Consider the following 23,832-nt stretch of genomic DNA (forward strand, 5'->3'; position numbering starts at 1 on the left):
TTGAGGAATCTTTCCCCAAGAGCAAACACTGATTCACTTACCCCCACCCTACCCCAGCCCACCCCCCAGCCTGCTGGTTTTTAATTCTCCAGGGGGGGAAAAATAAAGAAACATGACTGAAGTAGAAAAATGAACACCGCCACTGTCACTGAGGATTCCCCACTGCATGTCCATGAGATCCCGAGAAATGATGCAAGGGGACCCCCACCAGAGAGCTGGGCTGGGGCTCCTTGCCCTGTGTTCTCTGAATCCACTTATTTTATTCAGTGGAAATCTCTCTAAGGTTCTTTTTACTGAGGTATAGTTGATTTACAGTATTATATAAGTTATACATGTACAACAATTTTTAAAGATTATACTCTAGTTTTAGTTATTATGAAATATTAGCTACATTCCCTCCGCTGTACAATACACCCCTTATTTCTTCTATAAATGTATATAATATATATGGGCACTCTGAAGAGAAGGCAAGGTCATGGATGGGCATGTGAGAATTAGAAGAGATGGAGGAAGATGGGGATCCAGAGAGGTCAGCTGTTCAGTGTGAGTAGCTACATTCAACACTGTTTATTTATTCCCAGGCTCTGAGCTAGCTCTTGGACACCATTAAGGTTCTGTGAGCACACAGAATGATGTGAAGCCTCTAATCGGTGCCATGTGCCTCTCTGCCAGGCCAGGCCTGGGCCAGAGCAGCTCAGCCTAGGAAAATAACCCTACTTGCCCTACCCTGACTTTGGTCTCAGCTGGCTGTCAACAGAGTAGGCCAGTCCATTGGACCAAATGGCCTCTGACATTGGAGAAGTGTATGTGGTCTTTAACCATCCTCAGAACTTTCTTGCACTTCAGATGCCCTTGAAGAGCCTTACCCCAATTTGAAGAATGCTAGTCTACGGCTATGTCCTAAAATTGTCTACCCTCAGGCTTTAGGGTGCAGATGGTCTTTGAAGATGCTGCAGTACTTCAGGATTAGACCAAATTTTCTTCAGCCAAAACCTGTGTACCCCTTAGATGAAATAAAATGAAAACCCCTTCTCTGGGAAGAGAACCTAAACCATTCATCACATGTTCAAAAGAGCCATGTCTAGAAAAATATGGAGAGTCGCTGCCAGGGTGGACAGCTTCCACGGGGGCAGGAAGGCTCGCCTCCCTCCACCGCCACGCCGGGCACAAATGCCTCACAAAATTGCTACCTAGAGGGAATCCTCCATTTGGTTTTACGTTGACAGGGCCTCTGTTGTGGCCCATCGCCGCAGTCTGTCAGGGGCCTTGGTAGCAAGTTCAGCTGCAGGGATTTTTACGTTCATGGAATTGACTGACCACTGTGGGTCTTAGAGCTGCAGGTGGGTCTGAGTGGGAGGAGGAAGTTATCACACCCTATACATTTGAACTAACTTTCTAGTAAGGGTAGAGCCAATGGTTATAGCTCTTTCTGCCAGAGAGTGAAAAAAAGAGAGTACAGAGAAAGAGTGCCTGTGTGTGCCTGGTGGGTGCTGGGCAGGGTTGGAGGAGGGGTTGTGGGCTAGCTTGCTACTAACACACTCCAGCAGTCAGTAAACAGAAAGTCTTAGATGCATATTCAACACCAGTTACAGAAGGAGGGATTCTACCATGCCTGAGGAAAAAGAATAAATCCATAGGCATCCAAAACAAGTCCTACCCATTTTCTGAGACGTTATGGAACACTTCATTCTTAGAGATGCATGTGCTTCTTACTTTACAGATTACCCAGGCTTCTGTTACAGTCCTGAGGGAGAGACAAAAGCCTTTTGTGGCTCTAAAGATGGTTCTGCTCCATATCGGCTAAGAAGAAAATCTGGTAAATAAGATGCGGTAATCAAGATAATTATGGGGCGTTAGTCGTGAAAGTCCCTTTCAGTCTGACAAAAAGGTATATTCTTTCTGGTTTTTGAGCACACCGCCAGTTTGAATACCTTTGAGAATGCCTCCAGGTGGGGCTCTCAAGCTTTGGTTCTAAAGCTCTTTCTACTTAACTCTCTATTTTCCAGTGAATATAAAAAAACATGTCAATCAACTAAGTTTACTTTGTATAGCATGTTATTACCATTGGCCTGCAGGTACTTAAATTCTATTTACTATCGCTAGTGAAAAATTGTATCCTGTAAATGACACATCCCAAAGAGTATTCAAACCTAAAATTTTAACACACATTTGCTAAACCAGACTTCATGTAGTATTCCCTTAGCCCTCAAATTTTTTTTTTTCTATTTAAATCAGCATTTATTGAGTATCTACCTAATTACCTGCACTGTACTAAGAACTGGGAAATGTACGAATAATACACAGGATTCCTGCTTGCAAGGAGTTTGTAGTCTAGTGGGAGAGTCAAAAAAAGGTTGAATAAATACCAGTTCATACTATGGAGCTGTAGTAGAGGTTGAATGGAAGAAAGAGCGGGGAGACAAAGGAGAGAGGTGAACCCTCTAGGAAGGAGAGACAAGGCCGTACAGACCAGAGGACCAGTACCCCAGATGGAATCTGGGGGCTGAGGAGCCTGATGGGGTGGGAATAGTACATGCAAAGGCCCTGAGACTTGAGCCAGCATACCTTAGATCAGACAGCTATTGCCAGTTGTTTGGCTTGGCTGCAAGGTGGGCCGGAGGTGGAGGTGGGCAAGGCCAATCGGAAAGAGACGTGGCTGGAAGTACAGATTGGGCCCTGATCATGGAAGGCCGAGTAGGCCACGCAGAGGGTTTGAACTTTATCCTGCAAGCTATGGAAGGATTTTAAGCAATGAAATGTTTGCCTTTTAAAATGAGAGTTCTGGCTCGATGTGGAAAATGAAGTAGGCAGGGAGAATTGGTAGGAGGCTGTTCCTCTAGCTTGGGCGAGAGATGGTAAAGGTTGGAATAAGACAGTGGTGACTGAGGTGGAGCGTTCCTGGGATCCCACAAGACCATGATGGATGAAAACAGGAGAAACTTAAAATGATGTCCTGGTCGCTAACTAGGGAGGGTAATGTGAGTGACAACTAAGGTAAGAATCCAAATGGAAGAGCAGATGGGGGAGACTGGTGAGCTGCGATTGGGACATGTTGAGTTTGCTGGGTCTATGGGCATGCTGGGGACATGTCAGACGGACAGTTGGCATCTGAGACCTGGAGCTTGGGGTAGGGCTGTGGCAGAAGAATATAAAATTGAACATTATCCACTTATAGGTGGGAGTTAAAGCTCAGAACATTGCTCTACTAGTTGGTAGGGTTGGTTTTCTGTTAGGTGACTCCAGATTGCACAGCTTAATATTTATCCTACAGTTTTGATGGAGTGAATGTCTTGCTGCTAAGTATCTCTAAGCAATCAGGATTTAGGTGAATTTGATAGAAAATTTCTAGAGCTCAATTAATTTGCCCATAAGCTAATAATTCACTTATAAAGAAAAAAACTTGATTTGATTTTGCAAATGATGCTGGCCTTATTTTTTCGCTCAGAACCTTCCTCAAGATTGCATAAAGTTTTGAAGACCAGCGGTAAGTCCTAAAATAACTTTCTTTTTTCATTCTTGTTGATATCCACTAAGTCAAACCATACACAAAAAAATAAACACCAGGTGAATTACAGATTGGCAGATTTGATTAAGCCCATTATAAAATGTAAAGCTGAATGACATAAAATGTTTGCAGCATAGATAATGGGCATAAAAAGATGAATATCTGTGAATGTTGATGTTAAGAAATCCCATATATCAAAAGGAAAGGACAGGGGCTTCCCTGGTGGTGCAGTGGTTAAGAATCTGCCTGCCAATGCAGGGGACATGGGTTCCAGCCCTGGTCCGGGAAGATCCCACATGCCACGGAGCAACTAAGCCTGTGTGCCACAACTACTGAGCCTGCGCTCTAGAGCCCGCAAGCCACAGCTACTGAAGCCCGTATGCCTAGAGCCTGTGCTCTGCAACAAGAGAAGCCATCGCAATGAGAAGCCCTCGCACCGCAACGAAGAGTAGCCCCTGCTCTCTGCAACTAGAGAAAGCCCGTGCACAGCAACAAAGACCCAACGCAGCCAAAAAATAAATAAATTAATTAAATCTATTTAAAAAAAGGACAAAGGACTCTTTTTTAATAAATTTATTTATTTTATTATATTTTATTTTATTTATTTATTGTTTCTGGCTGCGTTGGGTTTTCGTTGCTGAGTGCGGGTTTTTCTCTGGTTGCGGCGAGTGGGGGCTACTCTTTGGTGCGGTGCGCGTGCTTCTCATTGCAGTGGCTTCTCTTGTTGCAGAGCCCGGGCTCTAGGCGTGCAGGCTTCAGTGGTTGTGGCATGTGGGCTCAGGAGATGTGGACTCTTTTTTGAAAGGCAGAGAATATAATCGGGCAGTTTCACAGAAGAAACACAAACTGCCAATAAAATTTGCAAATGGTCACCTATATTAGTAATCAGAAAAATCATACATTTAAATGAGATAAATGGAGAGGAAAAAGCTGTGGGCTTGGCCAAAAGAAAAGAAAAACAGGCACTCTGAAACTGTTGGTGTGTAAATTTCTGCAACCTTTTTGGAGCAAAATTTGTTAATGCCCATTTAAATTTAAAATGTGTATATGCTCTTGAACCAACAATTTCAAATTTTTCACCTATAGAAATTTCACAATGTACACTTCCTCTATAGAAGTGCTCACCCAAGTGAGCACAGATCTATGAGTATCTGTGTTCTTTGCAGAGTTTATAACAAGACACCACATAAAATGCCTATCTAGTGGGAAATAGTTTTAAAAGTTGTAGTAAATTCTGAAATACTACATGGAATATTCTGCAGCTATCAAAAAGAATCAAGTACATATCTGTCTACTGATAAGAGTGTCTACATATATTTAGCAGGAAATTCAATTTTGCATATTGCACCTTTAAGAACAAAAAAACTGTGCATTGTTGTGGGATTGGGGCAGTGGGCATGGGACCTAGGAAGATGAACATCAAACTTTTAAGTGTGGCTACCTCTACAGGGTGGAATTTGTGGAGAGGGTTTGATCACTTTTTACTTTAAATGCTTCTGTAATTAAACAGTGTTGAAAGATGAGACCCACATGATCAGAGTATCGTAAGGGTATCTATGAGGATGTGGCTAGTAAATCTCTCCCCACAATTCCTCTTGCACCCTCCTTAGCACAGTGCCAAGGTGACCCTGTTGATAAATGCCATATCTTCAATTAAAGCCAATAGAATATTTAAAAATTAACAGAAGCATAATCTTATGTTTAAGTGAGTTTCATGGCTTAGGACATGTGGATTTTTTTTTCAGGTAATATATATTTGGGTGGGGCGAAGCTTTTGAAACATATTAATATGAATTGGTCCGTTGCTCTCAGGGATTTAAGGAAGCTACTTATCACTCAGATACATGTATGGTTGTTTTACATGTAGTACAAGATCTATACTTGGATAACTGAGAGGCATTTTCTAAAAATTAGGTCTAAGGAGCCCAGAGATGCTTGGGCTTCAATTATTAACAATAAGTTTAAAAGCCCTCTAAAATATGAGTGCTTACCTATGTATGAGAGAGACATTTTTAATCCTCGAACTTAAAAAATAAAAAAACGTTTATTTTTCAGAAACAGCACAAGACATCCAAAAGGTAAAGTACTATTGACATTTCTTATTTTGAAATGTTTACTTTAGGTGCCCTTTATACCTACCCTTTCCTTATATGTCTCACCTCCAGCTAATCTTCCAAGTGTAAACAATTATTTTACATGTTGAAATAGATTTCAGTTAGGGCTCGTCCTTATCAACTCCCCCTCCACCTCACCACCCCAGCTTCATCCCTCAGAACCAAGGCAATGATTTCTTCATCTTTCTGCCCCACCCCTCTGTTCAGAAGCTATTACCTTAAGATGTAACACCCGGGCTTCCCTGGTGGCGCAGTGGTTAAGAATCCGCCTGCCAATGCAGGGAACACAGGTTCAAGCCCTGGTCCGGGAAGATCCCGCATGCCATGGAGCAACTAAGCCCATGTGCCACAACTACTGAGCCTGCTCTCTAGAGCCCACGAACCACAACTACTGAGCCTGCGTGCTGCAACTACTGAAGCCTGCGTACCTAGAGCGCATGCTCCGCAACAAGAGAAGCCATCTCAATGAGAAGCCCACACACCGCAACGAAGAGTAGCCCCCGCTCACTGAAACTAGAGAAAGCCTGTGTGCAGCGATGAAGACCCAACACAGCCAAAAATAAAGTAATAATAATAAAATTAAAAAAAAAAAAGATGTAACACCCACACAGGGCTAGTGTGGTGCACCCCACATTGCCCTGTGCCTCTGTGCATATAAGACTGAGGCTCTCGCCTCCTGAGTATTTGCTCCATTTTCAAAGCATCAGACTTCAATCACAAAGATCCCCGTCTAAGAATGTGGTCCTGCTGCTGGTATAAGAGGTGTGATCGTATGCGGTATAATGAAACTTCACTATATCAAGCTTTGATTTTTCTCCCTCCAATAAAAGGTTAGGAGAGGTAGAATAAAAATGGTATGTTGTATTAGAAGATGTATATTCAAATGTATTACCTCTGAACAATGCATATCGTATCCTGACCTGGGTAAACTACATCCAGTATGCCTACTGATCACCTGGCTTACTGAACAGTGCCTAGGGGGCTGCGCGCAGCTTCTTGCTTCACGCTCTGTATCTGTAGCAACGTGGCTGTGAAAACCTCCCCCGCGATCCTATGTGCTCCACTCCTTGGCACAGGGCCAAAGTGACCCTGTTAATAAATAACGTATCTTTCAGTTTAGTCTCCTAGATGTCTAAAAATCAACATGGTCTTATCTCTAAGCTATTTGCTTAAAATTACGGCATGTGGATTTTTTTCAGGTAGTACATATTTCTGTTTGGAAGCTTTTGAAATTTAATAACATGAATTGATTCATTGTCCTGAAATATAGCATGAGATTTTGATTTTTTTAATGTACTTTGTTTTCATAAACAAACACTGGGACAGTGCCCTTGAAAGGCCGCCAAGCTATGATCACAGAGCAAGCCTGGCTTAGTACTAGCTAGGGGAATCGCTCTATTAGTCCTAGAGATACAATCTCAAGAGCTTCTCGGAAACTTTCTACGATAGTGATCAAGTCAAGTCTCCATATGAGGACTAACTAAACCTTATAAAATCTGAAGACAAGAAAGAAATAAAACACCAATGTACTTTTTTCTTAGTGGTAAAATTCCATCTCCTAACAAAAATGAATGTATACTAAATGCAGGGAGAGATTAAAGAGATAAAGAGATTAACATTTTTCCTAGAATATACCTTCTAAAGCAGTGTTTGTGTGCGTGTGCATGTGTGTGTAGAGCGAGAGATGGAGGGAAGGAGAGAGGGAGAGAGATTTAGCTCATACATAAACTGAGGATTAAGACATGGGTTCAAATCCATTTCTGCCATTTATAAGCTGTATGACTGTAAGCAAGTTGTTAAACCTTACCAAGGCTTAGTTTCCTAATTTATGGAATTGTTATAAAGATTAAATGTGATATGTTTTTTAATGTGCTTAGTACAGTATTTGGCACAAAACAAGTGCCCCATAAATTAGCTCTTATTATGTTATTATTAAGTAACCATAATGCTGAGAATGTGGAAAACTGTTCATCACGAGGGATCTACAGTACATACTTCTGTGCTGTGTCCAATCCATCTACTGATTATTTCTAAATCTAAGAGCTCCCTCAGTTCTCCTGATGATTTATTTGATATAAAATTTCAGCTTCCAAATTACTGCTAACTTCACTTCAAGTGTAGTTACCTTTTGGGAATTCCCTGGCAGTCCAGTGGTTAGGACTCTGCACTTCCACTGCCAGGAACACGGGTTTGATCCCTGGTTGGGGAAATAAGATCCCACAAGCCACGCAGCATGGCCAAACAAACAAACAAAAAAAGTGTAGTTACCTTAAAAATATACTTTGATATTAACAATTCAGGGTTTCTAATTTTCTAAAATGTCTGGGAATTTTTCTGGAATGAAAGATTTTTAAGAAGGTTTTACTTCTGGCTGTTCACAGAATTGTTTTGTTACACTTCCACAGTGTTTGATCATGATTTAACTAGCTAATACTAACTTGTTTTATTTTATAAAATGTAGTTACTGCGTACCTATATTTTATAAACATTTTACCAGTGCAGTCTGAGTAAGAGGAAAAGGGAGAGATATTAAAGGGTAAAGAAAAAAACAGAAGAGCCAAAATATAATATATATGTATTTGTGTGCACATATATCTATATGTGTGTGTATTCATTTATTCCTAGTCTTCAAATAGTCCACATTTTTACTATTTGAAAAAAGTGAACAAAAGATTAAATGACTAATTAGACGTTTTTAGCTTTAAATTTTTAATAGAAAAACAACATTCAGGATAAAATTTTATCTTTGCCCTCCCTGATAGACAGAAAGGCAGGTAAGCAGACAGACAGACATATTAATAGGTGGATATTCCAAGGTAATATGTATCCCAATTTCATTGATCAGTGATGAAAAATTCTTGCTAATCTGACATTTCCAATAGGTTACTATAGTGTTTTGACCAGAAAATATACCCCTGGTACTAATTAGTTTGAACCTGTCTTAACCCTTTCAAATCTTTGAAGCTAATCCCAATACCCACAGAGGGCATCAGAGGGCAGTCCGCTCCCTGTCTGCACAATTGAGCTCCATCAGGAAAGGTTCCAAGTTATAACAGACCCATTGTTTTCTCTGATTAAAAATCGTTAATGTCACTCATATTTTACTTCCTAATTGGCATCTAAATATTGCTTAATTAAATGTATTTTGAAAGAAAGTAAAAATTTCATTAGCTCAGTAGTGGATTAAATTAAATTCCTGCAACAAAGGCTCTTTTGCCTAGAATCTATAAACCAAGGCAGTGCTGGTCAGGGTCACGCAGGTCTGCAGATTTAAAGGAAAACCCTTGAGGGTGCAGTCAGATCACCGACAGGGGTGTTTCTCGTACACCGGAAACTACAGTAAGACTGCTAAGAATCAAACCCCAAATAGAAATCAGATACCATGGCCCTTGACACCTATATATGTTCATTTATATAATGTTATTTACCAAGAACACATCGGAATTATTTGAAATATCTAAGAGTTTTCTGTGTTTAGCCAATTCCCTGCAGTGGGGTAAGGTATTTGGAGTCAAACCTGGGTTTACACGCCAGCCTTACCACTGCTGGGGGAGAACATGTAACTGAATCCTAAGAGCCTAGATTTCCTTACTGTGAAACTGGTACAATCATATCTAATTCAAAGAGTGAACATTAAGTTTGGAGAATGTCTTCAAATGGCCTAGCCTATTTCTAAGCAAATATCAGTTCCTGTCCTTTCTGATCCTTTTGCAAAACATCTGACGTGCTTTTCAACTCAGTTAAAATCAACAACGTTTACTGATCATTTTCTTTAAGAATATCACAGTCTAGTGGGAGAGGCAATGTGTAAATACAGGAGCACATCCTCAGTTATGTGTCCTGTGGTACTACAATTCAATCGCTATGTCTCTATCCTTCTTAGGTTTCCAGAGAGGAAGGGTCTCCCCAGCTGACTTCAGCAGGGCCATCTCCCGCCCAGAGGAACAGTCAGCCGAGCAGTTCTGCCATTATCAGCGTGCTTCGCGGGGGCGGGGCCATCAGAAACATCTGGACGGACCACCAGATCCGGCAAGCCTTGTTTCCCAGTCGGCGGTCTCCGCAGGAGAACGAGGACGAAGATGATTATCAGATGTTCCTGCCGTCCTTCTCCTCTTCAGATCTGAACTCTGCCCGACTGTGTGAAGATAGCACTTCCAGTCGACCTTGCAGTTGGCACATGGGACAGGTCGAGTCCTCGGAGACCCCCAGCTCTGGCCACAGGGTTGTGCGGCGGGCCAGCAGTGCTGGCGAGAGCAACACGTGTCCCCCTGACATAAGAAATAGGGACAGTGACAGCCCTCAGTACAGCTCCCGAAGGGAACTGCAGAATGACCCTAAAACAGAGGGGCGGGACGGGATGACTCCCTTCGGGTCCTCTGTAGAGTTGACCATTGATGACATAGACCATGTCTATGATAACATAAGTTATGAGGACTTGAAACTGATGGTGGCTAAACGAGAAGAAGCTGAAGCCCCTCCCCCCAAATCAGCCAGGGACTCTGCTCGCCCCAAGAGCACCCCGGAGCTGGCCTTCTCCAAGAGGCCAGCAAGCCCAGAGAAGAGCCCTCGGCACCCCCAGAGAGATGGTGGCCCCCCAGGCCGGGAGGCGTGGAACCAAAGCTCACGCGAACTCCAGGTGGTGGAGGAGAACGTCTACGACACCATCGGGCTCCCAGATACGCCCTCCCAGGACTTCAAGTGCAGCAGCCTGAAGCGTCCCAAGAGGAGCACCTTCCTGGGCCTGGAGGCCGACCTGGGGTGCTGTGACAGTCTGAGGGCCTCTGTTTCCCAGGACAGCCTCCAGCTCAGCGAGGACGAGGCGCCCTACCCCCCGGGACCGTCCGATAACGATTATCTGAGTCTGTTCTATAACTCCTTCGGCTGCAACTTGTCCATAGCTGATCGGTCCATCTCCGATAAACTGTCTGAAGAAGTAGACGAAATCTGGAATGACCTGGAAAATTACATCAAGAAAAACGAAGTCAAAGCCAGAGACCGGCTCCTGGCGGCGTTTCCCGTTAGCAAAGACGACGTGCAGGAGCGGCCGCTGGCGGGCAGCGCCCCGGAGCTGAGCGCGCGCTCCCCACGTTCCCCGCCCGCGGGCCGGGCTCTCCTCGTGCCGCCCAGAGACAGGCCGGGGCCCATCTCCTGCACGCTTGACCTAACCCCGGCCTCCAAAGACGGCTCCTGCCTGAGTCTCCACCGGCTGTCGCTGGTCAGTGACCTGCCGCCCGTGGAGAGTCCCTATGACGTGGCTGGCAGCAGCCTGTCCCCTGCAGACCTGAAGAACCCTGACCCCGGCATCGACAACGCAGACAAGACCAGGAGCAAGGTTTTCCTGATGGCCAGGCAGTACAGTCAGAAGATCAAGAAGGCAAATCAGCTGTTAAAGGTGAAAAGCCCGGAGCTGGAGCAGCCGTCTGGCAGCCAACTGCAGAAGCAGGTTTCCAGGGACCTGGCGGCCATCCTAGAAGAGAAGAGGCAGGGCGGGCCCGCCATCGGTATGTCTCCCGCGCTGCCTTTCTCCTTCCGAGGACTGGGAGAGAGCCGTGTTCTGGTTCTCAGTATCCTTAGCACCGTGAGGGTGCTGTCACCCGGATGGTCATTCTCACAGAGAGACCCCAGACTCACTGACGCACAGATGAGGCCGGCCCTGCACCCACCACCTCTCACCAGTGGGAGGCGACTGGGTCTGGAGGGTTTCCTGGTGTCTGTGACATCATCACTCCAGATAGGATATTTGAAGCAGTGTTCTCTAATATAATCTAAAGCTGAAAAATAGCCGTCAGTTTCAGTGTGTTAGGAGAGGTAGCTGGGTAGCAGGGTAAGAGTTTAAGGTTTGGACGAATACTTTGCTCCAGAATCCTAACAAAAATGCCTACTCATCCTAACAAAGACAAAAAGGAGGCCTTTTTGCATGCTTTTTTTTAGCTGTTCACACTGTAACTCGGCTGTTTTCTCATGTGTTACATTTTCTAGTTGCTTTTTTTTGAATAGCTGCTGTAATGCATTTAATACTGTCTCATTTGGTATTCTCCTGTATGCTTCCAAGAAGTTTAATTCTTTGAGTCAAGGCTCCTTTTTGGGCAGAACCAAACCAGGATCACGTGCTTGATGTTGGTACCATTAGGGTTTAGGAATGAGACGATCATAGTTTGACTTTTTCTCTATTGTAAAGAAGTACATATCCCCTGGATAAATTACACAGGGTTCTCAGTGGAAGGGCGTGATGTGAATTAAGCACTGGATTGTCATGGAAAGAAAAAAACCTGAGGGTGCTGACTCTCACCTGAGGGGTTTTTCACCTCCAGACCCAGAGAGATTTCTGGGATTAGGCCCAGGAACTGGATCTTTTTTTTAAGTGTGGACTTTTGATCCTGTTTTAAGAATCCCTGCCCTAGATCTCTGGCAAAGGATTGTCTCTGTATCAAATGAGAAGAGACAGTTCTTCAATTAAAAATAAAAACCAGATGGCTCAGTATCAGGGCATGTTTCGTTGGTTAGCTTGGTGGCGGCATGGCTCATCTGGCCAGCTTGATGCCACCTACCGCCTTTCTTTGGGACTGCTTTCTTAGGTGGAAACCAGAGAATCAGAAGGGGGTATCCAAGTCCTAAATGGATTCACAAGTTGCATGACAAGAATCTGTAGGAAAAAAAGTTTAAGTTTGGGAGTGTTTAAGAATTACCTAAGTTTACTCTTTTTCCAGAGCTAATCACACAGTAATATTTCTTAACACAGAGGGAAGTTAAACCCTGGAAACGTTACCTGAAGGATTTTACAGACTCTCTGTGACTTGCTCTTCTTTTTAAGTTAGATAAAGGTTAAATGTGATTTTTATATGAATGTGAGAGACTAGATCGCATGTATTTTTCTCCTCGCAATAATATGCTTGAATTAGTCCCTTTTCCAACGCTAGTGTTGCTAAACTGGTTTGTTGTTACACATAGAAAAAGTGACTGAGTTCCAGCTGCAGGCGGACTGTTTTGGAGTACAGATGGCACTAGAACCAGTAGTGTGTTGGCAATGAAACCACTGACTGAATCTGGGCTAGGGTGCCTCAGAATGAGAGAAAATATAATACTAAGGTTTCCGATGATGATGGATTGATTAACCCAGCAGACTGTCGTTTAAAAAGTGGTAATTGCCTGAGGCCAGTTGTTTGTAATGTCCACCATCCATTAACATGCGAAGCTCTAACCCTGGTAGAAGCAAGGTCTTCAAGACTGAATCATTAGGGCTTACAACTACCTTGAATAGTCATTTTTACCCACCTTTTAAGTATTAATAGATTTCCCTTTGGGGTTTTCTTTTGCTTTTTCCCCCCGCTTTTTGTTTGTTCTTTCTGTTTTAACTACTTGTGTCTTCTTGGGCTCCTGTAGGATCATAGCTCTGTGTCTGGGCCCTTTCTTGACATGGTGGGCTACTATCGACATTCTCTCCAAGAGAAGATCTCTCCAGAGTTATCTTCTGAGCCAGCCAGTGTCTCCCCCTGCTGGCTGGCAGGAGCGTGTCCCTAGGGCCCGCCATCTCTCAGACCTGAAGAATCTTCCATCTGGGTGGATCGAGACCACTTCCTGTGCCCACCAGGCTTTCAATCAGTTGACGTGATGACTCCTTTTCTCTCTCTTGTTTATCTGGGCACAGGACGTCGTAATCGAATGGACCGATTCTCCAGACTTCTCCGTATGGGCCTTGCCATTTTGCCAGGAGCTTGCTCTCGGTGTTGTGCGGAAGGAGGGGCGCCCTATTCACCTGCTGAAACTCTCCAGCACCTTTATTGAACGCTCCAGCGGGGGTCTACAGGCCCTGGGCCAGACTTCCGCCTGTAAATCACCCAACCAGGTCTAGCCCCTCCCACCTTTTGGAGCCTGTTGCGGCATGCCGGCCATCTTGTTCCATCATGCCTCACTCCTGACAGTCTTTGAGGCCAAGGAAGCCTTTGGGGTCCCCCCCACAACTTTTTGTTTTTTTGGTGATGTTCTATGTGGGAGAAAACTCCATACAGGCTTGAGGAATTTTCCTCCTTGAGTAAAGTGGGGAAGGCAAAATAACATTTTATGCTTTGATCTATATCACAAGCAACATCAGAAATGTTGATTTTAATCTCTGTCTTAAAAACAGTATATTTCATACTTCTCTCAACGAGGATCACTTCAAATTTTTATCTGGAATGATAAGAATTCTACCTTCTAAACTTACAAAAGAGGAATAAACCAGAGATAGCCCTGACGCTGTCGCATCATGATAATGTACATGTTCTATAAGGACTATGAATGCCAGAACTAAAAATGAGGGGGAATTTTGATCCAGCTGACTAATACTAAGCTTTTTAGGCTAGAAGTGTCATCTTGGGCTGGCTATTTCCTGTACATCTCACTAAGGGTATCTATTTAATAACAGCCATTGCTCTGGAAGCTTGTCTCATGTCCATGTTGGCATCAAGCAAGTTATAGACTCTCTTAGAAGGTCAAGCTGAGACCAAAAAAACAAAAACTTAGATCGGCACAGTACATTGTCTACTTGTGAGGTACTTTCTATTCCAAATTTATAAATGGTCAACTTTTTATTATCCAAAGATAAACTGTGCCCATTATGAGTTGTCTATAATATATATGTTTACATAGCATTTTACTAAAGGCTGTCTTCCTGCTTCCCCATTTCCTGCTATGCCCAAATTGTAGGCTGCCTTTCCACTCTCAGTGGTATAGTCTTAGATCACATTTATTCTTAACACTATGTTTAGGATAAATGGAGGCAGTCCAAAAATTATCTGGGTAATTAAGTAGTTCTTGAGACCAATTTCTGCCTAGAGCTGTGCTTGGTTTTCTGTGGGGATTATTCTCCAAGATTAAAAGCTCATGGACTAGATGGAATAATAAACCAGCTTAGATACAATAACTAGCAACACAAGATTGTGTGCAAGCATGCGTACACAACCAATAGCTAAGTATTATGGTGCATATAAGACTTCAGAGAAATCAGTTAGAAAAGGATTCATAGAAGTGATAAAGCTTGTAGAGGGTCTTGAGAGGTAAATAGGATTTGATTAAACAAAGGAAGAAGAAGAGAGTGTGATAAAGAAGAAAAAGGCATGAGAAATACTATGGATATTTTGGATAATACATGGTTTCAGATGATCTGGGCCACCATGTTCTAAAGTCAAGAGCTATTTGTTCTTACAAGACTTTATAGTTAAATTTTGATGCTGCAATAGTTTAACTGAATTTTTTTTAATTAGCTCTCACTGCTTTCTCTCAAATTGTCATTTTCTTGGGACTTTGTGGAAGTTCAAAGCCTTCCTGATTCAACTGTGGGATCAGGCTCAGAGCCACAGTGTAGGTGAGAATGGCTTGGGAAGAACCGTCTTGACTTTGAGGTGGGACTGCTAACCAAAGACAAGCCTAAAGGTCCAGCTAACCTTGGTTGGGTTTTATAGTTAACGAAACGTTGTATATTTCAGGATGGCTAACAAGGGCACCTTGGTGTCTATGTAGACTTTCAGTTTCTTAAGGGGTTACCAAATCTTAATTGGTATTGAGAGTCTTCACTATGCCCTTTAAGGAGTAATAGCTCAAGTTTTTGTTACTACAAATTCTAAACTAATAACCTCTGTCCTTCCAAGGAATTTGGACTTGAAAGTCTGAAGGATCTGAATGAATGTAGGATCTATAATGAGAAGATAAACACTATTTATTCTGATTCTGGGGACTAAGGGGCAAGTAATCTGAGGGGGTTGCAGTTAAAGGGCACACAGAACAACAGTACATTGTTTTCTGTCCCCATAGAAGGCAAACTTGAAAGAAACAGCAGAAACTCAACTAAATATTTAGTTTAAATTCAAGGAATAATTTACTAACAACAGGTTACTAAAAATATATAGCTTAAAGAGGAAAAAATTATAATGTCACTTGCTGGTCATCATATATAGAATAGATGCCCTCTATAGAGACTGCATAGATGTGGTCTGAGTGATTTATAGGATTCATGGAATTCTTTGATTCTAGGGTGGTCATGTGGGTACCTGGATTGGGAGGTTGGGGGACACGGCTCTTGAAATTGACATCTCTGGGCTCTCTCTTTTTAATCATTCCTGACCCAAGAGAATTCTCTGTATCTATGTCATGGTTCTGTTAATGTCTTTAGAGATGTCTGTACTCAGAAGTGAAGTAGAGAGGATAGTGGCCTCATGGCTTAATTTGAAGTGGCAATAGCTTTCGTGGAAATAACGCTAAAACCCTGTTCTGCAACCAGTGCTAGAGAGCGTTAGATTATCGATTGTATGCACAGGATGGTTCATTCTTAATGTCTTGGAAGCATAGACTTCAGTGCCCGGCTTCTCGGTGATAGGAAAGGATGTATGGATCAGTCAATACATGTGGTTTTGAAGGGAGGACCTCCTGTCGACATCCCGAGACAGTGGCAGTGGAGGGCTGCCTGGAAACAAGAAGTGCAGGAACAGCCGCCGGGAGCAGACTCTGCTGGGAGTAGTTGTCTGAGAGCAATCAAGACTGGTGAGGCAGGGGTAGCCATTGCAGGGTGGATTGTGGTCATGCTTCTTTTAATGACTACTTGAGTTATTTTTCATTGACCAGGGTTTAAGTGCTGACTCTTATTTTTATGTTGCCTGTTTTTAGCACTGACACACTATTCCATGCTTGTAAAGAACACTAGAAAATTGTCATTACAAACAGGGAATGCTTGCAGACCTGCTGCTGAAATAAAATAATCCAGAATTAGTTCAAATGAAGTTTTACGTGGCTTTTTTTATTAAATGGGATGATTTTATTAGTTTGTGTTGCTTAGTATTTGATGATTTCTTACCCTCAAACTTAACTTAAAAGTTCTGTCTACTGTTTAAATTTTTTTAATATGTTGCTAGAACGTTCTTATTTTTTAAATCTTTGCATGTAGAAATGATCCTGTATATATCTATCATTTTAATATTTGCCTTCCAGGTGCCAGGATTGCTGAGTATTCCCAACTGTATGACCAGATTGTATTCAGAGAGACCCCCTTTAAGACTCAGAAGGATGGCTGGGCCAGCCCTCAAGACTCCTCCAACCTCAGCTCTGCATCACCTTCCCAAACCCAACATGGTAGCGAGGATTGGCTTTTGCATTCAACCTATAGTAACGGAGAGTTAGCAGATTTCTGTCCCCGGCCAGAGCAAGACTTGAAGTCAAAATATCCCACTTTAGAGATCAATACGAAAAGTACCCCAAGACAACTGTCCGCAGCTTGCTCCGTGCCTTCTCTCCCAATCTCTGAGCCTCTGCTGGGCTCCATGCAGAGACACAGCGTGGTGGTCAGCCAGCCCAACAAAGAGAACTCCTGTCAGGGCCATCTTTACAACTCTCTGGGATGGAAAGGAATCAGTGCTAAATCTCAGCCTTATAACAGGTCCCAGTCATCTTCCTCCATCCTGATAAACAAGTCCGCGGACTCCATCAACTACCCTAGTGAAATGGGAAAGAAACAGCTGCTGTCTTTACACAGAAGTTCAGGGTGGGAGAGTCACCAGGATTTGGTGCCAGGTATTGCTGACTCAGGTCAACAGGGCACTGGAAAACACTCAGATCTCACACTCCAGGACTCGCAGAAAGTTCTGGTAGTAAATAGAAATTTACCTTTAAGTGCCCAAATAGCTACCCAGAACTATTTTTCCAATTTCAAAGAGACTGAAGGAGATGAAGATGACTATGTGGAGATCAAGTCAGAAGAAGATGAGCCAATAAGCAGCAAACTTGGACCATATCTGACATCATACAATGATTCTGACAAACTGAATGACTATCTCTGGAAGGGGCCATCTCCCAATCAGCAAAATCTTGTCCAATCTCTAAGGGAAAAATTCCAGTGTCTTAGTTCAAGCAGCTTTGCCTAAGGTTCTTAAGAGTAGCTGCCTGAATTAGCTTCTTACTGTGCTCATGAATTAGAGATACTGAGAGATGTTTTGTATGTACCAGATTAGAACAGTTTTGTAATAACCAGAGATGTAAAGTATACTTTCTTTAACAGCACAACTTTTTGAAACAGCTGGCGATCCAGCCAGGATTGTACTGTAGCAAATGTTAGCATCTAACACTGTGTTTTCTGATGCTGATGGCCTTCGTGTTTCATGTAAGTCAATCTTACTTGAAAATTTTAGGCTTCTTTTTTTTTTTAAAAAACATGATGGCCATGGTATTTTTTCCCATATCCTGATAATTAGTGCCCAGAGTTTAAAAAATGCAATAATTATTTCCTATTATTCAGAAGCCACAGGTATACTAGGACTCAAAGGCAGCAAGGAGGACTTTTCACATTTTTAAAAAAGAAAGGAAACTAAAGCTGTTTAAAGGATTATGCTTACCTCTGACATTTTTGTTAAATTTGTGCCAAGACCCTAGAATAACTTAAACGAGGGATCTCTAATTGGAGTATTGTCTAGGTGCCCATTTTAGGGTTTCTGTGCTGGCATTCCTGCATCTAGTTCATTATAAGGCAGAAAATATGTAACTATTGGAAATTAGAATGTATCATGACCAATTTTCTGTAAGTAAAAATCCTTCCCTGTCTTCCTGAACAAGGCCTAGAGAACGTGCTGCTCGTCATTTATTTTACATCTCATGGGGTTAAATGAATGATTCCCTTAATGGTTTAAAACCAAGTTCAAGAAAATGCAAATTGACTTATTAGAAAAGATGGGTTGACATCTGGGTACAACTTGATTATCTCACTATATGACAGTTGGGGATGGGGAGAAGATAGAACCCTTCACTACTTTTTGTGCCTGTTTCTAATCAACACGAAGTAAACCATAAACTAAAATAAAACAAAGCTCTTTAAAGCTACTCTTCCCAGAGCAGTTTTTCAGATGTCCTTTCATACTTAGCCAAATTTTATACTTAGCCAAATGACCTGGTCCCAGCCTTGAGAATTTTATTGACGGCAGTGAAATTTATTTTCTAATCCAGACATAATATGGGGGTCTTTTTTCATTGTTTGGGGGCATATAGAAGAGCAGAATCTTTGGTTACTAAATTCTGACTAATCACATCTTTTAAGTTGTAATTATGGTCTTTAAATAGTGGTTCATTGTGATATTATGTACTAATACAACTCTTTATGGAAGGAAACAAAAACAAAAGCAAGACCTTGTGAGTAAAACACAAAGTTAAAGAAGCTAAAGAGAAAAATGAAGGCAGATTTATTGCCACTTTATAAAAATATTTTATTGAAGACTCCAATCAATGTAACAAGTATGTTTTCTCAAACAGTGGCTTTCGCATTCTCACTTTAAGCCATTTTACACTCTGTGGCCTCTTCCCCACCCTCTCAGTTTTCATCTTAAAAGATAGGATAATCTGTGTAGGAAAAGGGGATCTGGGCTTTTCATTTAAAGAGAAGCAATGATATTGATTTGAATCAGTGATATCTACCATAATTCTTTTTCTCTCTTTAAGTGCTATGCCTCTTTTTCTTAAAAACATAAAATGTGACCATCCTTATTTTATACACAGGTACCTAAGGCATTCATTTTCCTTTTTAAGTAACAAAAAATAACCTAAGTTTCTTCTTTCTCCATACTGTACTTTCTTCTTGTAGCTTAGAAAACAAAGTCCCTATTGACGAGCATTGTTCTGCAACCATTCCTTCTTTCATTGCCCTTCTTTAAACATGATATGAGTTTTCAAGTATAAGGAGTATCAGAAAAGAGAAGCACTGTAACTGAGTATAGATTCTCAGACTTGCTAGAGGTATTTGTAAGGGCGTTTACAAAACAAAGTTACCTGACTTTTCTTGTCCCGGGAATGCAGTTTCCCACTTCTCTGCTTTTTGGTTTGTAAGACCCAAATTCTGTATTATCCATATTACTGTGGTGTCTTACTCTCAGAAATTATTAATTCTCCACACCAATGTCCTGTTGCACGACTTTGATGTCACTTACAGGAACACACCCTGCTGCACGGAGGCTGCTGTCATACTGTATAAAATGTCTGTATGGTTGTCTTTAGGTTCTAGGACAAATCTGCAGTTCTATACATCCGTTCTGTCAGCCAGGATACAGATTTTGAGATCTGTGTGTACATATATAATCAAGTTCGTATTTTCCCTCAAAGTTATTCAATGAGTGCTTTTGTTTAAAATAGTTTCTTCGGGAGGTGGGGTAGGGATGTATATAATTGGGGGAAAAGAGTTATATGTACTTAAATGGATGTCAAGTTCTTACTAGGTCTCTGTACTGAAGGTTCAATTTTTTTTATAAGTTCACTTTTCACCTACTCTATTCTTTGTGCAAAAAAACCCCCCAGAAAAACAAACAAAAAACCATGCATCTAGGAAAACATAGTTTAAATACTGTATATATGATAATGAAAGTTAGTAATGCTTATTATTTAATAAAGTTTGTAAAGTACAAAGTAAAATACGGTGTGAATTAATGTGTTAATTCTAGAAAGATCAAGATTTTTCTGAACTAAGTTATAATACTTTGCCTTATGAGCTGTGCAGAAAATGATTCAGGGTAGAATTCCCTGGCGGTCCAGTGGTTAGACCAGTGGACTCAGAGCTTCCACTGCAGGGGGCACAGGTTCAATCCCTGGTCAGAAAACTAAAATCCTACAAGCTGAGCAGCATGGCCAAAAAAAAAAAAAAAAAAAAGAAAAAGAAAATGATTCAGGGTAGTGATGATATACCATGTTTCAGTGGCCTGTGACTGACCATTTTCTGTATCTTTTGATTACTTTTCGAATATTGAATTTAGCCTGGGATTATCATACCCTTCTCTGAAATTCCCCTTAGACCAAATGCCTTTCCAGGTAACTGGTTTTGATGGTGTGAGATCATAGAGTAGTCTGACTTGCAGCTGTGGGGTTAAATTCAGGTGAGGTGGAGGGGAAGGGCCCAGAATGCTGAAGTTTTTTTGGTGCCAAAAGACAAACTTGCCTACTTTACTCTGGTGGTGCAAGCCCATGGGCAAAGCCCACTTTGTGTATCTATGAAAAAGAACAAAGCTTGATTCTCCAGACAATAGCTTATTCACAATGCATCATACAATAGGAAAGGAAGAGAAGCAAGCAGTTCCACTTCATTAGTTCTAAAACCATGTTTATTCAGCTCAAACGTAAAAGAACAGGGCTTGGATAGTAAGTAAATCATCCGCTCTACGGGGCAAACACAAGCCCCCAAATATTCTATTGTTTGTATGGCAAGGTATGGCTCTCCATATAAGCGTCACAAGACCATGGGTAAGCAGATTCCTTCTTGTATAGACTAGTTAAATCAGAGGCTGTAAACTGGTGGCCCAGAGTCTGAATCTGGTTTATACAGTTTTAAAAAGGTTTAACATGAAAATCCAGATTTCCACCTTTAAAAAAAAAAAAAAATTAGATCTAGCCTGTTTGGGGCTGGCTTCTGATGAGGTGACTCCGAGATCTGAGGATGGAATTTAAAGGTGAAAATCATCCTGTAAGCCAGTAGGGTAGCAGATCCCTGGAGAAAGAAACAGGCGAGGAAGCCATTTTGGGCCTAAGCCATTTTGGGAGCTCAGCCTGGCCAAAACGCTTTCCTTGAACAGGTCTCAGTACTTAATGATCTCAAGGGAACAAAACAACAAACTGTTATTAGGCAAGAGAAGTAAAAACCACGAAGTCCTTGTCAGCTGTAAGGACTCCCAGTTCTCTTTCAATGGTAAAGATTAGCCTGAAGCGCTCAACTACCTGAAGCCCCAACATAAGAGATGATGTCAGAGATGATGTCGCACTAGCTTCCTACCTGTTTGTCTTGCCAGTTTTCCCCATTTTCAGACTTGTGCACCTCCATCCTCCCAAATCTTAGCCAGCATAATATTTCTAAACACAAACAGAATCCAATCTTCTACAAAGTCCTCCAAATCTGTCTCTGCCTTTACAGGAGCTGCTCCCTTTGCCTGCGTGACCCTCCCACTGCCATCCAGGAGAAAACCTGCCCGGTCCTCAACACTCAGCTCAAAAATCACTAGTAAGAACTGTGGAGGGTCTGGGATTTTACTCAGCTTGCACGCTAACCAGTTAGCTTGCCTCTGTATCAGAGGTCATGATCACACCGGGCAGGATAGCAGCATGAAAGCATTGGTTTCCCTTGCTTCTCCAGGTCCCCAGGGGCCTGCAGAGCATCCCAAGTATGTGCTACACACACACAGTGGGTTGCTTTCACAGCTGAGGAATAATGGATTTAAGAATCTTTTATCTAAGAGCTACTGGCAAACCTGCCCAATCTTTGACCCTGGAGGGAGGCGTTATCTTTACACTGTGGGCAGCAAACATTATCTTCCCTCTGCCCTGGAGGGAAACACTCTCTATTTTCCAAGGTCGTTTGCTATGCAAATATCCTTTCAACACTAACCCAGAACAAGACCGATTGATACAAGACAGGAAGAGATGCAAAATGCAGGGAACCCATAGAGAGTGTCTCAGAACGATCACATTGTTACCCCAAAATTGGCTTCCCCTACACAAGCATGCCAAAGGTCAGGAGAAGGATTTATTACTTGCAACAAGTAAGGAGAACACCAGGGATCTTACACAAAGCAGTGTCTCCCCTAACAGCAAATTTGGGGAAGTTTTTAAGCTAAGGGTACATGCATATTCATGAAGGGGCTTGAGCAAGAGAATTCAGCATAGAATTGGGGCAAAAGTCAACAGAGTCCAAGCTTTAGTTGATTGAAGTCAGAAAAGGTCAACATCATCATCCTTTAGGTTCCAGTTGATCTGTTGGAAGCTTCTTGTGACTCTCCAGGTCTAGGAAGGTGTTTCTTCTTAACACTTATAACTCTCTGAACCTTTAGGCTTTATAGCTTTCCATCAACATGCCTGTGTTCTACTATACAGTTCTGCACAGTAAACTCTGACACCCTGACACCCGAGCTTGTGTCTGTCTTGTTCAAAGTTGATTCCTTCGCCACGTGCCTAGCATAGAGGCTAGTATAGAGCAAATGCACTCTCACTCTCTCTATGTACCCATAAATAGCATATTAACTTCATATATATATATATATACTCCTTATTCTGGAAACAAACTTTCTTTAACCTATGTCCAAATGTCATCTCAGAGTGCACTGAAATTATTTATATCCACTAGGGAAAGAATGTGAGTTAATGCATTTTTAAGGGCTTCAACACAATAGAGCCCTTTCCTCCCAGGGTAGTTGACTTTTCCTAAGTAAACCAGTATATATTTGAGTTTGGGATAAACAGATTCAGACATATCTATCTCCAAATGAGATCCTGACACTTCCCCGTGAAACAAACCTGGGAATATGAAAGATCCTGAAGTTTTCTTCCATAAATCTTTCTCCCTTTCCTATCCTCTCCTACAAGTGTGTATTATGTGTGTAAGAACCCAAATAGCTCTCATCTGGAATGACTTCAGGGTGGGGCCCAAGAGGGAGTTGAAGGTGAGCAGAGGACAGGGGCCTCCATGGTCATCCACGTGAGGACCCGGATAGGTTGAGTAAAGTACTTTAACTGGCTTGATCAGCACAGGCATTTGCTGTCCTAGACCTTAAAGTGATTTCTCAAAATTACATATAAGATCGCAGTTAGTCATATCATAATGGGACAGACCATTGTTGACCATCAGTGTCAACACCTAAAATTTTTTAAGATTAGAAAGTATGTTAATTCAGCTAAAAAAAACAAGAAACAAAAAAACCACATGGTTTCTAGGTGAACTTTATTATACTTTTGTTTTGGCCCTGCTGCCCAGCTTGCGGGGATCTTAGTTCCCCAACCAGGGATTGAACCCAGGCCCCGCCTCGGCAGTGAAAGCACCAATTCCTAACCACTGGACCGCCAGGGAATTCCCTATTATACTTTAATGTGAGATCTAACTAAAAGAGAGTATCGCTTTAAAGGCGTGGATTGCCATAAGCTTTTGGTGACGACTGAAAACAGCCTCCAAAGTGCCTTCTTCAAGATGGCTTTGTAGCACATCTATATGGCCTGAGTCATTTCCATATTAGGGATTCCAGTAACAAATTAGTTTTGGTGGCTCGCCCTTCCCAATCAATTTAGCTTAGGTGTACAGTTTTAAACTTGATCTTTTCTATTCAAACCTTTCTTCCGTACAGAATAGTTCATGAAGTGTTGGGAAGTCTTCTTTGGGGCCTGCTGTGCCATGCTGAGCCATGCAATTCACAAAAATGCCACACTTTTCCGTGCAATTCAGTATGATCGGAAGGGTTGCCTTTT

At 42.1% G+C, this 23,832-nt stretch overlaps 1 protein-coding gene across 3 annotated transcripts in view; it reads left to right on the forward strand.

The window, feature by feature from the left end:
* Positions 1-18,193, forward strand: part of PLEKHG1 (pleckstrin homology and RhoGEF domain containing G1) — a gene marked incomplete at its 5' end in the record, with an annotated part of 91,061 nt that extends 72,868 nt beyond the window's left edge. For 2 of the 3 annotated variants that reach the window (XM_079716388.1, XM_079716390.1), the window contains 5 exons: positions 1,721-1,816; positions 3,446-3,484; positions 5,561-5,583; positions 9,503-11,120; positions 16,576-18,193. In XM_079716388.1, the coding sequence (XP_079572514.1) occupies positions 1,721-1,816; positions 3,446-3,484; positions 5,561-5,583; positions 9,503-11,120; positions 16,576-17,504 (2,705 nt within the window). In that variant the 3' untranslated portion in view covers positions 17,505-18,193. The remainder of the gene's footprint in view (positions 1-1,720; positions 1,817-3,445; positions 3,485-5,560; positions 5,584-9,502; positions 11,121-16,575) is intronic. The other variant, XM_079716389.1, reaches the window with a different exon arrangement.
* Between the last annotated feature and the right edge of the window lie 5,639 nt (positions 18,194-23,832).

The sequence above is a fragment of the Hyperoodon ampullatus genome (genome assembly GCF_949752795.1).
Source record: "Hyperoodon ampullatus genome assembly, chromosome: 12".
Lineage (NCBI taxonomy): Eukaryota > Metazoa > Chordata > Mammalia > Artiodactyla > Ziphiidae > Hyperoodon > Hyperoodon ampullatus.